This window comes from Dryas octopetala, chromosome 6 (assembly GCF_963921425.1).
Source record: "Dryas octopetala chromosome 6, drDryOcto1.1, whole genome shotgun sequence".
Lineage (NCBI taxonomy): Eukaryota > Viridiplantae > Streptophyta > Magnoliopsida > Rosales > Rosaceae > Dryas > Dryas octopetala.
The window spans coordinates 4,989,276-5,004,869 of record NC_141371.1 but is presented as its reverse complement, the minus strand read 5'-3'; the positions used below and the strand labels follow the sequence as shown (position 1 = coordinate 5,004,869).

Here is a 15,594-nt window from a genome sequence, read left to right as displayed (position 1 = left end):
TTATAGTAATGTCCTCAAATTATTTTTTTTGTCGAAGTAATGTCCTCGAATTATTACCTGTGTGACTATGTCTTACTAATACTTTTGTCTGTAGAATTTTATTTAGTCACCAACGTTTGTGAAGCGTCAACTGGAGAAAGCACCGAACAATATTGGCAAATGAGATGTACAAAACTTTTTGCAAGAATTGGATGACCAACTTCATTGGAATAAAAAATAAACTGCAAGAATGTGATGTACAGGTTAAAATAAGCCTACACTATCCCTTGTTTTTCGTTGAATTGGACCAGCTATCCAGTCCAATCTACTGCCAAACACAGGAATAGGGTGTAAAATAGTCTAGTCCTCTCTTAGTTCGGTGTATCACACATCCCTGAGTACATCGAATAAGAAAATGTGGTCCGAATAGCATGCTCAATGAAGACAATAGACTGCAAAGAATATACATTTGAAAAGTGCAAGTTCCTAAATGGATGGTCAATCAAGCATCATCAGCATCGCTTCCACCAATCTGAGCTTCCTGAGCTATTGAGTAGTTGCTCCCATCAGGACCAAGAACCATGAATCTGCACAAAAAACAAAAAAAAAAAGTCACTCCAAAAACTTATAATGAAACAATCATATACATAAACTTCTTGTTACCTCTCAAGGATAAATTTCCCTTCCTTGTACTTCTGGGGTTTCTCATGTGCAGCCTCCTGAAATTGATAACCAAAATTAACAGTTCCACACAAACATCATTTTGCTAATGAGTAGTGCAAATACCACAAACCATAACTTTAATGATAAGATCATACATATTTCCACCCCACAATTGAGCCACATGCAACGCAAAATATGTCAACAACAGTATGCCGTCCTGTCGTCATTTCCCGGTCTTCTTTCTCTCCAACTGTGACATTTACACTGCCATACATTGTGGAAGCAAAAGGTTAATTGATGTGTTCATATGTACAAGCTGCATTTGATGTGAGTTACGCATAAGCTTGCATAGGATTCAAGGGAATGAAGATGTGTTTTGAGTCAAACGCATGTCATTGGATCACATCACCCATCAGAGAGCCAGGAAATTAATTAGTGAAATCTGAAAGGACAATACTCATAAGATGAATAGCTACACTGTCACTGGATTTTTTTTTTCTTTCTTTTCCATCCTCAAAAGTTAAGCTTTCAAAATTCATCAATGAGAATGAATCCTCCACTGGTCTACATCGATATTAACTCACTTCTATATAAAAATCTTCTGCCTCCATTATATTAAAAAAAAATGAAAGCACTGTGAATATGACAGTATGTTTTGGCTCACAGCATGCTTGCTTTTCAGCTACAAGTCATTTCATTAGAGCATGGTGGACTGAGAAACAATACGTGAACATAGGATGATAAGAGTTTTGAAGTAAGTGACACCTTATTAATTCACAAGCCCATGACCTTGTAAGTACACATACAAGCATGCATAGCTTTGACTGAACCTATGTCAATAGTCAAACAACAATGGCACTTACACGTTATCAAAAAGATAAGCTTTTCCATGCCTGCATTGAAATGACTGGAAGAAAAGCAAATCACAGGGTTACAATGTCGCTAATCATTCCTGATATCAAATATAGATCATAAACAAAAAGGAACAATGTATATCAGCATATAAATTAAAAACAAAATCAATACAAGCCAAGAGAAAATCCTTGTGCCACTCTGATGGGTTACAAAATTTTATATCAGCATATAATTTAAAAACAAAATCAATACAAGCCAAGAGAAAATCCTTGTACCACTCTGATGGGTTACATAAATGTATATCAGCATATAATTTAAAAACAAAATCAATACAAGCCAAGAGGAAATCCTTGTGCCACTCTGATGGGTTACATAAATGTATATCAGCATATAATTTAAAAACAAAATCAATACAAGCCAAGAGAAAATCCTTGTGCCACTCTGATGGGTTACATAATCAGCACACGTGTAAATAAAGCTTTGTTTTAAAAGTCTTGGACTACGACATATATGATTATAGATGTAAGACAACCACTAGCCTCAAAAGCTTAAGTTGTTATGGAATGGGCCAACAATGGATATCAAGCTTATACCCTCCTTCACGAGCAGACCCATCATGCACGTGGATAGAGAAAAAAGGAGGGAGCGAGAAACATGAAGTGCAGCCCCACCAGCACTCTGCAAACCAACAAAGAAGTGGGGAATAGGGATTGAACACAAGACCTCTTGCAAACAGGCTTTGATACCATGTTAGACAACCATGGACCCCAAAAGCTAAAGTTGTTAGGGAATGAGTCAACAATCTATATTATAATAGAGATATTCAAATCACTTACACTTAAACAGAACTTAAGAGATCTTATAGCGGGAAAAAAAACATTTAAAGAGCTAGAAAAGATTGAACCTCGTAAGGTCAAACCAACTATAATGCATATAACCATGGCTTTCTGAACCAAACAACATTTTGATGCAGATTAAGAGACCAGAGACACCTACCTTACCCTCCAGCCAGAATTTGAAAATTAAACTAGGAAAAGTGAATAAGAGAGATCTTGGGCCCTAATTTTGGAAGGAATTAAGGATATTGAATTCCTCTCCAGAAAGTAAGCCCACCCTTGTCTTTCTGGAATTGCATAAACCCAAAATATCATCATAATGTTTTTCTGATCAAGATTCTATATCTTTAATAGTTTACATATCCATTTCACATGTCTCTCATGTATCATATCCATTAGACAAATAGTCCATTTCAGATGAAGCCAAAGTCAGATGGTGATGAGCAATAAACATCATTTGGAAAAGAAAACCTACAGCACAAAGATATAAAGGTATAACAAAATTAAAAACTACTAGCTTATTTTCACAAAGAAAACACTATCCAATGATCTAAAGTACCATTCAACAGAAATGAGAGAAGTGGTATCTCAATTCTCAAGGTTAACCCAAAACTATACCTCCTCAATACCTCATGAACAGATTTATCAGTTATTGGAACTTAGCATCACAAAAAATCCACACAGCAGGAATGCAAGTGAATGAATCCCATCCCCTAGCGAGTGAAGTGCATACGCCCTGGGGCGCGCTAGCGCTTTAATAATATAATAGAAAGGTTAGGGGCAACTAAACTCTTATTCATACCACTAATTAATTTCCCATAAAAAAAAAAACACAGTCACATACCATAACAATGCATCACCGAGTACATGAATGTCAAGGTGGAATGCATTATGTAATAACCAGAAACAAAATTGTGTAAATTTCATTATGGGGAAGAAGATTTCAGACCCTAGAGAGTATATCATCGAGAAGAGCAAGATGGGTCTTGCAGTGCTTGCAGCTATAGATGCTTCCTTCAAGAGTGATCACAAACAGCCTTCCCATAGCTATCACCCTCTCACAGACAATTTAGCTTTCTTAATTTCTTTTCCTACAAAACCACCAAGATCCACCAACATATTAGGTAAACGAGCAAACCAAGCGAAACCCAGAAAATCACGTCAATGAAAATTTGAGAAAATCAATCTGATTAAACTTAATATGAAAAACGAAAAAAAAGACGTGCTGTACAATGCAGGCATGTATTGGTGTGTGATATGGAGAGCAGGAGAACGACGAGGTATATTTGGGTTTATGTGATCTTTACCAGGCAGTTTTACAGAGAGAGGAGAATAGCCACGAAACGTTTCATTGAGTTGAGAAGAGCCTGCCCAGTGCCACCCCTTTTGTAAAGAATGAAATGCTTTAAACAGAGCTGCTTTCCGAGTACAAATACCACACGACTGAAAAAGACTAAAAAGCACCTTCCTTTTTTTAATTTAAGTGAAAAATTATAAGTATAAAAATGTCTTCATTTTTTTTAATAAATAAAAAAAATTTCAGTATAGTATGGTAAAATGCGTGCTACATTGAAGTTGTAAAATAAAAATAAATAAGAGATAAACATACAATTTTAGATACGAAAGTTTGCTCTCTAAGTGGAATGTTCGCACCTAAAGTTTTTCATAAAGGATAAATATGAGAAGAATAACTCAAGTGCACTTGAGGCATATTCCAAGAAATGACACAATTTTTAGCTGGATATGCCAGGTGTCTAATGAGGCAGACCAAGATTTGCTTGGAGGACGGCACCCCATTGGCTGTGTCCCCTCCTATCATCTGACGTATATATTTCTTCTTAAGTTAATAATTGAGAAGCATAGTAGTTTCAAATAATTCTAAAACTCAGCCAATTGCTTAGTTTATTCTTCTTTCAGTGAATGTAAAAAGCCCAAGAAGGTGCCTAAGGAGTAAGGACACAACCACCTTTACACGGTACTGAAAAGATGAAGAAAAAGAAACCCAATTCAATAGGAGAAAGTCTCTGCCATTAAAAACAGAACCGATGGACTCAGATTTTCATAGTATTGGCTTTCACTTTTCCTTTTTTCACCTACAAGGCAATAACCAACCTGTGGTTGTCGGTTATACATCCAATCCAACCAGCCATTAGACCTTTTTCTTTCTTTCTTTCTTTCCATCTTTCGATGGGGCCAAAAAGGCGCAGTTGAGTATTACATCTGACAAGGCCTTGCAATTAGAAGTTAAGTAACCAATAAGTAGCGAAGGAAAAACAATTGGGGTCTCTCTATGTGACATCAAGACAACCAGTTAACAGAAAGACAACTCACATAATGAATTGGGGAACCATCTCTTGAATCAATAGTAATGACTGTCTCCCATCAATGGTTTCACAAAATACATTTTCTTGTCAGCTTGAGGAACAATGGACAAGGTTCATTAGAAGAAAAATAACTAAATATAGAACCCAAGAAGGAGCTAAGACAAAAGTTTATTATCTTCGACCTCTGTTCCTAATTAAATGCTTCATCAAGAACTGATGGATAAATCTCTAGAAATGCCGGAAGTTGCAAGGTGTGACTGACATCCAACTATGAAGAAGAAATTGTGTCTTGTGGTGTTCTTCTCTCGATAGCACCTATTCTCTGAGGAGGCCACACAATGTGGGTCACCCTTCCTTGAACTAAACCCAGAGGAATCTGCCAAATAGCCCAAGTGTCAGAGACATAGAAGAAAGCCTAAGTTAAAGCACTGCCATCTGATGCAATCAACTAAGTGCTTCCATCAAATATGCTAAAGACAATTGATCAAAGCATGTTCAAAAGCAACTTCTGAAAGCCTTACTTCAAACATTACTTGGATTCTAAAAATGTTTTCCAATGACAACAAAAGCAGGAGCTGGAGTTGCCAAATTTTATATATCTCCAAAATGACAATTCTTGTGCCGATGCCACACTAACTTTATACATAGAATTTAAATTGTATCATGCTCCAGAAGAAACAAATAATATAATCTCTTTTAGGAGCCACAAGTTAAAGGAATGAAAAAACGATTGCCATCCACCCTGCATTGAAATATTCAGAATAATACATAAACAACCAGAGGCATTTGCCATAAAAATGCATAAGCAAATTCAAATACCTAGTCAGTGTACAGTTCCACATCTTCGGGAGACAAAACCAATACATTTATGGCCATGACAAAAATTATACTATTGTTAAACAACTTGTTTTTTAGAGCACAAAATGAGCAGCAAGAGAAACTTACTGGGCCATATGATCTTGAATCCATGCTAGAAGCTGAATTGTCTCCCTCAACCCAACAATGTCCATCTGGAATTTTCAGCACGTCATGGGAATGACGAGTTCCGATCCACTCACCAGGTAAGCCGGTTATTCTCTTTATATGATTCTCCTTGTGATTACTTGGGGAGCTGCAAAAGGTTCAAACAAGTCCAATTCCTTATTATAATCACAAGACACAAATGGTATTCGAGCAGTATTGGGGGAGCTGCAAAATTACCGGAAGACTACCACGTCACCATGTGAAAACTTGTAGTTTTGAAGACACCATTTCTCCACCAAAACATAGTCATCTGCAACCAAAATCTTAATCAGAAAACCAAACAATCCATCAGAATGCGCGTAACACAGTTTTTTTGGAGATATCTCACAAGATACCAACCAGTTGGCAAGCCCATTAGACTAGTAGTTCCAGGATTCAACGTAGGGGCCATAGAGGAACCCCACACCGGAGCAACACTCGCAAATTGATCCGAAACATAGAGACCTACGACTCCAATCGTGAAAACCTTGTTGGCAAAATTCCACAAACCTTTCCGAGACCCCATGTCAAGGTTTCCGCAAAGGGTCACATGTCAGGTGAAAAATGGAACCATCTGTAATTTTAACAATCATCATCAATTTGACCAAGCAAAAAAGAGAGAGCTCATACTCAGAAATATCCAAATTCAAGCTCAAATGACAAAGAAAACGAACAAACAGAGGTTTTTGCGATACATTTAACAATTATGACGCATGAAGCAAAACTACGATTTTCAGAAGTCTTAAGGGTGTGCCTGCAGTATATAGTGTATATAGAATGTTGATAACAACAAGCAAAACAACCCAAAAAATCCATAGAAAGAGAGTTAAAAAAGCTAAAAAGACTTATCAGTGTCTCAGAGGCAAATGATCGAACACCTTATACACTAAACAACGATAGAGAGAAAGAAGCTTACTATTGAAGGGAAAGTCTCGTAGAAGTTGTTGGAGAAGCGGCCTCTGCAGGTGGGAGTGTTGTAGAATGGAAATGAAGCAAGGAATCGGTGGGTCGTCGTCGATCCGTGAGTCGGAGGAGGTCGAGAGGCAAAGTCTCGAAAATGCTTTGCGTTTTGATCTACCACCGAAACTTTAGGCTCAAGGAATTATCAGACAGAAACGGGAAAAAAGAACGAAAGAAAAGGAGCTCAAGGAATTCACCAATATGGGCCGTTAGCCAAAATGCTAATTAGAAGCCCAATTTTCCTTTCACAAAATTTGAAGTCCAATAATAGAAAAATTATTATACGTGAGATGTGATTATATTGTTACTTAATTCACATGTTATAATATAGTGTATGAAGAATTTATAAATTTCTCCACTAATAAAATAATTTTCCATAAAAAAGATTTGGTGACAATTTTCATACTTTAATTTTGTATATATGTATTCTCCCCTTTATTCTTATGTTTTAGTAATTAAATAAATATACAAGATAATAAAAACATAAAAAAATAAGAGGGGGAAGTGCAAACAAAACAAAATAGGTGTATCAGTGTATGAAACTCAAAACCAATAAATTTTACCATAAAAAAAACAAAAAGGAGAGGTGCATCAGCAAAAAACATAATTATCATATACTATGTACAAATTTTGACAAATGATTAATCGAAGGTGGGAAGCATTATAATCTAAAACTCAATCAAGAGCATAACTACATACTTGCCTTGGGCTTGGGTTGTAGCCCGAGGTAGCCTTTGGGAAAAAATATTATATGCATATTAAGTTCTTATTTAAGTGGTAAGGCTATGCATAGGAATGTATTAGAATTGGAAATAGAGTTCCGATCATCTTCAATGTAATAATAAAAAAATACTATGTATATTTATATATTTTTTAATTCGACTTTCCATGGCAAAACATTGAAAACAGTCAAACTCTAGGCTATGCACTTTTACCTTTTTACTTATTAGCCCTTATAAGCATTTCTTGTTTATGAGCTACATGCTCTTGGTTGAAATTGCTAAGGAAAACTTTATACATTCGAAACCCAAATTATTTTATTTTCATTCTAGCATTCAACTCAAGTTTAATTGTTAAGAATCCTCATCAAATAACTCATTCTAATCATATGCTTTGACTCAACAAAACTTACAACACATGCTCTTTTAATTTGTGAAACAATACATATACTCTCATGGTCAAGTTATCAACCACAATATCTGACTCTATGCTCGACAAGTCATACGTGTGTAGCACAACTTGACCATGCAACACCCACATTGGCCTGCACACTTGTGAATTGTGAATTTGTGATCGATAAATATATCACTCTTTTTATGCTTGACCTTTATCTTCACTATCAATTACGAGGGTATTTTGGTCCATTCACAAGCCAAAAATTAGATTGTAAGTATACAAATCTTTACAACACACTAGCCAGTAGCCACTATGTAGTAGACATATTACTCCATTAACATTTAGTCATTTAATTTGATCACATCTCACATTTCAGAATCTTTACAAGACAAAGAAGTACAAACCCATTGAATATTGATTCAGCTAAGTAACAACTTAAAAACCACATGACATGCACATAGTGGTGCTCAAGAAGATCCGATCAGGAAGTGAAGGCGTCAATAATGGTGGTGTGGAGCGGGTCACTCAAATGGGTAGCCCAGTTGTTAAGTGGGCCTTTTCCCGTGACAACAGCCTGCACAGCAAACCCAAGAAACGCAACCATGGCGAGACGGGCGTGCTTGATCTCCGCCAGTTGAAGCGTGGCCTTCTTCTCCGGGTCAGCAGCCAGGCCCAACGGGTCAAAGAATTTGCCTCCCGGGTACAGCCTCTTTTCCGGGTCAAGCTCTGCGTTCCTCTGGAACTCGATGTACCCAATTACCAGAACCTCGATCCATATCAATGTGGTAAGTGAAAATGGCAGTGGCTGTCCCAAGTAAGACGACCCTTCAATAAGCTCCACCTGAAAAGTCAAAAGAATTTCAGCGATTTTGAGCCTTCAAATGAAGAATTTATGAACCCACTGTTTTAATCAGCGAGTTTGGCTATGAACCCGTTGTTGTAACCAGCGGTTTCAACGTACCTTTCCGGCGTCTTGCCAGGTGATCCCAGTGATCGACTCGACAGTGAGAGCACCGAGCGTGGCGAGCATGGCCCAGCGGCCATGGATGAGCTCGCACTCGCGGAACCTCTGCAACCCGAAGACCTCAGTGTAGGGTTGAAACGGCGTCGACTGGACGTCGTCGGTTTCGGTTCGGGTCCCAATGACGTCACCCGCCAAGTTCTTGGCGAGGTTCTGGTCCAAGGAGTCGTAGTCGTACTGCAAGTACTCGGCGGGTTTGCCCAATCCGAACGGGTCGAACCCGTAGTCACCCACCAGGGTCCCGTCTAGCCATTCCGGGGCCTTGGCTCCGGGGTACCAAAGCGGGCGGTTCGTACTGGGCTTCGCGGACTTCTTCGGTGGGCTTTTCTTGGTCCCGAATCCGAAACGGGCCTGGATCCGACCCGAGTTTGAGTACACGTCCGGGAAGCGCGTTCCGATGAAGGAGGACGTAGCGGCAGCTGCTGTGGTAGAAGCCATGGCTCTGGGCTAACGTGCGCAGGGGGGGGGGGTGTTGGGAGTAGAGTGTAATGTGTGCTCTATGGTGTGGCTGATTAGATTGGATTTTATCCGGGGATGGAATTGGACTTTTATCAAGGTTTAATGAATAATCCGAGCGTAGAATTGTTGGCCGTTGGATTGGGAAGCGTATCCATTTAACGGCTGTAAAGTTCTGGGTCTTATCTTCGCCTTATCTGATGGTCCCCTTGTGGGGTTTGGGAATTGACCAAATGACTGTTTCCCTTGTCCATGAAACTGACCATTGTGGCACTTGTTGTGGCTGAGGTTGTACCTATGAGAAAATCTAATTTGTCCTCTTTTTAGAAAATTGTTGAAAATTAATTTTTTCTTTTATTTTTTATTTTTATATTTGAAAGTTTTATACTTTTTTTAGACCTCTAGATTTGATAGAATAAATAGTTAAATTTATATGTATTTAAAAAGAACACGGATGGTATCTTCTAACTTAAAGGAAAAAGATGGAAAGAACATGGATTATTAAATTCCATCATTTTTTGGAGGATTGAAATGGATAAATCTTCTCTTATGATTAGTTTATTTTAATACATTTTATTCATTCAAGTTATAAATTTTTTCCTTAAATACACATGAATTTAGTCATTTATCATATTCAATTTATTTTATGCACCAAACGAGGCCTTAGAATCTTAGAAAAGTGGTCAATTTTAAGATGTTGGAGAGTTAATAAAAACGGAGTTGTCACTTTTCAATTATTTATTTACATTTACTTGGGTTATTTTTGCTTATGGATTGGAACTTTGATTTTTTTTTTTCATTTTATATTAATTAGGACCTTGCACTTGTATAATGGAAAAACATATCATCTCTCAAAAAAGCTTTGATCCGAGGCATTGGCAAAACAAAACATTGTCGTTGGGTTTAGCCCATTACCTTGAGTGAGGCCTAACGCATACACCTCTTATAAAATTGTGGGTCCTCAATAATTAGGGACATGAGATGGTTTCCTCACCATTTTTTTTTTCCAAATCTTTCACTCAATAATTAGGGTCCTCTTATTAGAAGTATAAATTTCAAGCATTATTGTGCTCGACCTTTCTTTGAGTAGTACTTGAATTCCTCTTAAGTGGTGTTCAAACTCTGCCAAATAATGCTCAAGCGGAATTCAAGAATTACTCGAACAAATCTTAAGCACTACTTATATTTTTAAAGTTCTTATTTTCAATCAAAAATATTTTTAAAGTTCTTAAAAAAAGGACTAAATGTATTTTTTTTTTTTTGGCCACTGGACTAAATGTATTTCCAATTAGGGCTGGGTCGGCCAACCTCTCAAATCGTTCCGCAACTAAAAATCGCATCAACTATTATGGCAATGGACCGCTCCAATGGACATTTTCGACTGTATCGGTGTGCCTACTAAATTGAAGGTGGCGGTGACGGCAACGGTCTAAGAATGTTGAACCCGTCAATGTAACCGAACCGACCAACACTTCTTCTTCTTCTTCTCCTTCTCCTCCTCCTCTGGTTTTCTTCTCTTGTTCTTGTTTTTCTTTTCTTCTTCTTGTTCTTTTCTTCTTCTCTTCTTCTTCTTCTTCTGATCTTCTCCTCGCGAGCATCCTGAAAGTGGACGGTGAGCTCTAGATTGGTAGCGGCAAAGCTCTAAGAGTGGGTGCGAGTGTGCGACGGTGGCGCTTGGGAGCTGCGCGCGGTGGTGTCTCCCAAGTGAAGCTTCGGGGCTGAGTGGTCAGACCAACGCCTTGCAGAGAGAGAGAAGGTGACTAGCCAGAGTTGTAGTGGGCGTTGGAGTTGCAGTTGCAGCAGCTACGTGACTGGCCAGAGTTGGAATTGCAGAGAGCGAGAGAGGGTGAAGTCCCAGCCACCGAAACTGATCACACTGACCCGAAAATATCGCATTTGAAGCCGTCAGTAGCGGCTGCGGTTGTGAAGTTGGCCATTATGTGGGGTGCGGTTCGGCGGTCGATCGTGGGGTGGCGGTTCAATTACCGACACCGACCCAGCCCTATTTCAAATGTTCCAAATTGTAACTAGTTTTTCGAATTTTTTGTTTAAGTGAGGTTATGCAGACCACCCTCAGCTGCTAAGTTGACCACCTTAACATATTTTGTCCAAATTTTTTTTTTTTTTACCCTTTATTGCAAAAACATGATGAAATCACCCAAATCCATTAGGTGGTTAACTACCGAAACATCCACCAATGTTCGGCAGATAAATGTCGAATAAACACAAACATTTCGGCAGAAAACTGTCGAATGCCTTTTTCATTTTCATTTGGTGGTTATCCACCGAATAATCCATCAATATTCAGTCGATAATTGTCGAATAACCACAAATATTTTGGTAGATAACTGTCGAATGACCCAAAGAACAAAATTGAAATTTTTTGTTTTAAGGATAAAATTGAAATTTTGAAATAAGATGGTCAACTCAGCACTCTAGGGTAGTCGGAATAGCACCACTCTTTTTGTTGTTCTCTTAGAAAATTGGAAGATTGGTCTTAACGGGGCTTACATATTCTGCAGCAGCCTTTACCAGGCCCAAAAGAATTAGGCCAATTTAATTATGAGGCCCACCCATCTGTAAGGTGTAGCTTAGCCCGCTATCTGAACCTAGAAGAAACTCGAAGTCAAACTCATAGACTCCAACTCCCAGCAGTTGGAACATAACACCGGGGGGGTTGCCAAGCCTACACGTGTCAACTCGTGAGGGGCGCCACAGATATATCTACCTTGTCCTTGCCTGTATGGGATAACTTGGCGGCAACCCTCGGTATCAATTCATCGCCGCTTTTACCCCACTCACAAAAATTTATTTAAAAATCTAGTTCTGGAAGGAAGCTTGGAAACCGGGTGTAGTCGGTAAAAGCATATTCTTGCGCCGACTCGTGGCGGCATAATCTTAAGGTCTACCGGTTGGTCAGGTCGCTTTACGAAGTTCCACTTCTCTCTCTCTCTCTCTCTCTCTCTAGTCCTACTAATTTCTGTTTTCAATTTCTCTCTCTCGCTATCTCTGATTCTCTTTTGTTTTCGGTTTTTTGGTGTTTCGTAGAGGAATTGCCGGCCGATTCCTTCTCTTTAAGGTAAACGCTCTTTTCTAGATCTGTTTCCGCTTCTGTTACTACTTTTTTTTTACTGTTTGGTTGCTGAGAAAATTGAGGTAGCGAAGAGAAAGTATAGTGTATGATCGTCTTTGTTTGGTTCCCTTAGAAATTGAAATAGTTTCAATCTTTTCTGGCTGGTATTGCTTGTTATGTTTATATTGAAAACCTTGAATAATTGATTTTATTTTATTTTTGCAATTATCGATCATTCCGTGGTTTTGAGGCTATGCTAATTAAGTTTGAATATAAAACGTTCTTTTGTTTTTTATATGTTTTTTCTTTTAAATATTATAGCTGAAACTTTTTTTGTGTGGATTAATAACAATAATAATACAAAATAATAATACCATCTCTTGATCATGATTCATGCATGTATGTGAATACGCCATATGGTGTTGATATTGTATGGAATGAATGCATTGTGTGTGTGCGTTGACTCTTATGATTCGAAAATTCTGCGTTAACTCCCAGTTGCTTGAGCTAAGGTTGTGTGTTGCTGTTTAACCTCTTTTCCTCAAGATTTGTGTAAGATCAGGTAAAGATTTAATTTCGATATTCTGACATACAGACACTAATCTTGTAACAATGAGGGCTGCCAAGGGAAAGGGGGCAGCAAAGAATTCCAAGGAAGCTCTAGAACCTGTGGATGACAGGTTAGTTAGCTTTCTCTGTTCCATTTGCATACAATTCTTGCATTTGTTTGGTTTTTAGGGTGTGATGATCGCTTCACATAATTATCTCTTTTAAGGTGTCAGGTTTCTTGGCCATTGTCGAGGTTGTCAGTTATAGTATCTGCAGTGGCATACTCAATGTCAATGGTATATAATATGGGTGTATTTTAATATAATAGTAGTGATGTATCATATATATATCTCTTTGATTTGCAGAAGGGTTGGGAAACGAAAGGCTGCTGTTGCAGTTGACAAGAGTAGCAAACGAAAGGCCAAGAAGGAGAAAAAGGCGAAGAAAGACCCCAACAAGCCTAAGAGGCCACCTAGTGCCTTTTTTGTCTTCCTGTTTGTATCTCCTTTTCAATACTTTAGGTAGTGAAATCATCCAATTGTTATACTTTGAAGATTTGTCTGAATTGTTGCATGTTTATGTCTTTAGTGAGGAGTTCAGGAAGGAGTTCAAGAAAGAGAACCCTACCTTGAAGGCTGTATCAGCTGTAAGTAATCCATGATTGTACCATATGCAATGGATCCGGTCTATTCTTGTCCTATATGATAAAGAAAATTGATTTGTTAATTGTGTCCTCCATTGAAGGTTGGAAAAGCTGGAGGAGACAGGTGGAGATCCCTATCTGATGCTGTAAGTATTTTTTTTTTTTTTGTGTTCGTAGAACTGTTTTCTAATTTGAGAATGATTTCTTTGATAAGTTTTCAAGTTCATTTGTGGATACAAAATTTGTAGTAGTTTGTTATTATTATTTTAAATTTTTGCCACCTCTGTTTTCCAATGGCTATTTATTTGTAAGCTGGGGATGTGCATTTAAAATGAACTGTGGGCGTAGCATTCCAGGAGACATATAGGGTTTGTGATTCGTAGATTGATAAGCAATCAAACATTTTCCGCTTGATTATTGTGAAGTTTGTGTCTGGTGTCACTTACCTTCATTTGTCTCTGTGGTCTGAAAGGAAAAAGCTCCATATGAAGCCAAGGCTGCAAAAAGGAAGACCGAGTATGAAAAGCAAATGAAAGCCTACAACAAAAAGGAGGTGAACAATTTTTTCGTGTCTAACCTTCTAATTAGAGGAAATAGTTGTGTTGGATTATTAATATTTTTTTTTATTAGCTTTTTAATTTTGCTTGTACTATTCACAGGAAAGTGCGGCAGATGATGGTGATGAAGAGTCGGAGAGATCAAAATCTGAAGTGAATGATGAAGAGGATGAGGCTAGTGAGGAGGTAGTCCTATCTACCTTACTTTTGGTTGGCTTGTCTAGCTTTTTCTTTTCCCTCTCTCATCATGGTAATGTTGTGTCTTGGGTGTTGGCAAAGTAAATAATTTATGAAGAGCATTGCAACCGGTTTGAATTGGATGTTCCTTCACTTTTAATTTGCTGAACTTGTTGGGGTGGGGGGGTTAAATTTGTTGGAGAACATCAGTACGGCTTTATTGCAGACTTAATACCTTTATGCTTAGTTGTCAGAAGAACATAACCTTGCCTTACAGTGGCATGCTCAGGATTTGGCTCCCGATTGGGGTGTTATGTGTAAGTAGTTGCTTTAGTGTGGTGTCATCCACTTCCACGTCATGAGTGGAAGTGAGAATGGCATCGGAGACAAAAGGTGGAGAGTAGCTCAAAAAGATGGTTGAAGATGTTTTCTGATTAGAATGTAAGGTTTGAAGACACTGCATGTCGCTCTCTTTGGAGAAGCCTGATGGAAGTGTTGGAATAAGTGGGAAGTATCAGAAAAATAAAAGAAGAAGAAGAGAGTAAGAAATATCAAGATTATTATTCATACAAAATCTTATGGTCACTATAGTAAACACTATCTGGGAGTTAGTTGAGATGTGGAATACAGTGGCTGTGATTTGTATGTACCATGTGTCATTTCATTAGTTTCATTTAAAATTTTACCTTCCAAAGATCTGATGCAAGCATGAATGTTTTGTTTCTTTGTAGGAGCAGCAGCCAAAAGAGGAGGCGGAAGAGGAGGAAGCGGAGGAAGACGACGACGACGATGATGAAGATGATGATTGAAATTGTATACTCCTTGGCCTGTGCACAATAGTTATTGTAGTTGGAAAGTTCTAGGTTTTGAATATTCATAAGCTCAGGCTGCATGTGGTGCTTTTTGGAACAGGAAACAATTGTTTTGTACTGCTGTGTCAATTTCATGTAATTACTAGAGTAACCAATCAGCAGAAGCCTTCCTCCGTCAGTTAACAGTAATTCTTCATTTCGTGTAAATTAAAAATGCAAGTGTACCCTTTAAGGAGATTTACATACATGAGCTATGAGCTGGAATCTTCTACCTAGCTAATTTCCTGTTTCCCTTCGAGTCCAGACTTTTTTTTTTTTGGCCAGGAGTCCAGACTTATTATATTAACAGAGAATTACCCTTACACTTGAATTTCATCAGTCCCATTTGTTGTTAATTTCATTTACTTTAAACGAATGAAACAATATGGATATCCGAAAGTTATTAACATTTGTTCTAGTGGTGGTTAAGAAAATTACGTACAATCTTTGCCAAACGAAAATTACATATAATCTACTTAAATTACATATAATCTTTACATATGCGGTGGAAGAAGCGTCGAAGCGGAAGCGA

The 15,594-nt window shown here is 38.1% G+C and overlaps 4 protein-coding genes across 7 annotated transcripts; 1 reads left to right on the top strand and 3 right to left on the bottom strand.

Moving 5' to 3' along the window:
- Window positions 1–175: 175 nt before the first annotated feature.
- Window positions 176–3,719, bottom strand: LOC147281456 (protein yippee-like). The gene is made up of 6 exons (XM_086246290.1): window positions 3,641–3,719; window positions 3,283–3,424; window positions 1,506–1,549; window positions 798–906; window positions 643–698; window positions 176–566 (listed from the first exon to the last, which is right to left on the bottom strand). Exons 2-6 carry the CDS (start codon window positions 3,376–3,378, stop codon window positions 482–484), a joined length of 390 nt encoding a protein of 129 aa, XP_086102416.1. The 5' UTR covers window positions 3,379–3,424; window positions 3,641–3,719; the 3' UTR covers window positions 176–481.
- A 935-nt stretch (window positions 3,720–4,654) lies between these two features.
- On the bottom strand, window positions 4,655–6,926 carry LOC147281455 (Peptidase S24/S26A/S26B/S26C family protein). The gene is made up of 5 exons (XM_086248749.1): window positions 6,576–6,926; window positions 6,020–6,233; window positions 5,858–5,930; window positions 5,603–5,768; window positions 4,655–5,033 (listed from the first exon to the last, which is right to left on the bottom strand). The coding sequence occupies exons 2-5, from the start codon at window positions 6,183–6,185 to the stop codon at window positions 4,926–4,928; spliced, it is 513 nt and encodes a 170-aa protein (XP_086104875.1). The 5' UTR covers window positions 6,186–6,233; window positions 6,576–6,926; the 3' UTR covers window positions 4,655–4,925.
- A 1,124-nt stretch (window positions 6,927–8,050) lies between these two features.
- Window positions 8,051–9,251, bottom strand: LHCB4.1 (light harvesting complex photosystem II). The gene is made up of 2 exons (XM_086248445.1): window positions 8,697–9,251; window positions 8,051–8,576 (listed from the first exon to the last, which is right to left on the bottom strand). Exons 1-2 carry the CDS (start codon window positions 9,192–9,194, stop codon window positions 8,217–8,219), a joined length of 858 nt encoding a protein of 285 aa, XP_086104571.1. The 5' UTR covers window positions 9,195–9,251; the 3' UTR covers window positions 8,051–8,216.
- A 2,726-nt stretch (window positions 9,252–11,977) lies between these two features.
- On the top strand, window positions 11,978–15,393 carry HMGB1 (high mobility group B1). Of its 4 annotated transcripts, none has more exons than XM_086246196.1 (9): window positions 11,978–12,132; window positions 12,261–12,291; window positions 12,881–12,965; window positions 13,200–13,328; window positions 13,423–13,480; window positions 13,579–13,623; window positions 13,950–14,030; window positions 14,137–14,220; window positions 14,943–15,393. In XM_086246196.1, exons 3-9 carry the CDS (start codon window positions 12,898–12,900, stop codon window positions 15,018–15,020), a joined length of 543 nt encoding a protein of 180 aa, XP_086102322.1. In that variant the 5' UTR covers window positions 11,978–12,132; window positions 12,261–12,291; window positions 12,881–12,897; the 3' UTR covers window positions 15,021–15,393. The 4 variants fall into 4 exon arrangements, with proteins under 4 accessions (XP_086102322.1, XP_086102323.1, XP_086102324.1 ...); XM_086246197.1 differs by having other exon boundaries at window positions 11,985–12,115; XM_086246198.1 differs by lacking the exon at window positions 11,978–12,132 and having other exon boundaries at window positions 12,152–12,291; window positions 14,949–15,393.
- Window positions 15,394–15,594: the final 201 nt, after the last annotated feature.

Coding starts and splice junctions, on each gene's coding strand:
- LOC147281455 (XM_086248749.1), bottom strand. CDS start 6,185: ATGGGGTCTCGGAAAGGTTTGTGGAATTTTGCCAACAAGGTTTTCACG. Junction 5,931..6,019: donor TCTAATGGGCTTGCCAACTG/GTTGGTATCTTG, acceptor TTTTGGTTGCAG/ATGACTATGTTTTGGTGGAG. Junction 5,034..5,602: donor ATTCAAGATCATATGGCCCA/GTAAGTTTCTCT, acceptor GCTATTTGGCAG/ATTCCTCTGGGTTTAGTTCA.
- HMGB1 (XM_086246196.1), top strand. CDS start 12,898: ATGAGGGCTGCCAAGGGAAAGGGGGCAGCAAAGAATTCCAAGGAAGCT. Junction 14,031..14,136: donor AAGCCTACAACAAAAAGGAG/GTGAACAATTTT, acceptor TACTATTCACAG/GAAAGTGCGGCAGATGATGG. Junction 14,221..14,942: donor AGGATGAGGCTAGTGAGGAG/GTAGTCCTATCT, acceptor GTTTCTTTGTAG/GAGCAGCAGCCAAAAGAGGA.
- LHCB4.1 (XM_086248445.1), bottom strand. CDS start 9,194: ATGGCTTCTACCACAGCAGCTGCCGCTACGTCCTCCTTCATCGGAACG. Junction 8,577..8,696: donor CCTGGCAAGACGCCGGAAAG/GTACGTTGAAAC, acceptor TTGACTTTTCAG/GTGGAGCTTATTGAAGGGTC.
- LOC147281456 (XM_086246290.1), bottom strand. CDS start 3,378: ATGGGAAGGCTGTTTGTGATCACTCTTGAAGGAAGCATCTATAGCTGC. Junction 1,550..3,282: donor TCGATGATATACTCTCTAGG/GTCTGAAATCTT, acceptor CTTTTCTTCCAG/TCATTTCAATGCAGGCATGG. Junction 567..642: donor GGGAAATTTATCCTTGAGAG/GTAACAAGAAGT, acceptor TTTTTTGTGCAG/ATTCATGGTTCTTGGTCCTG.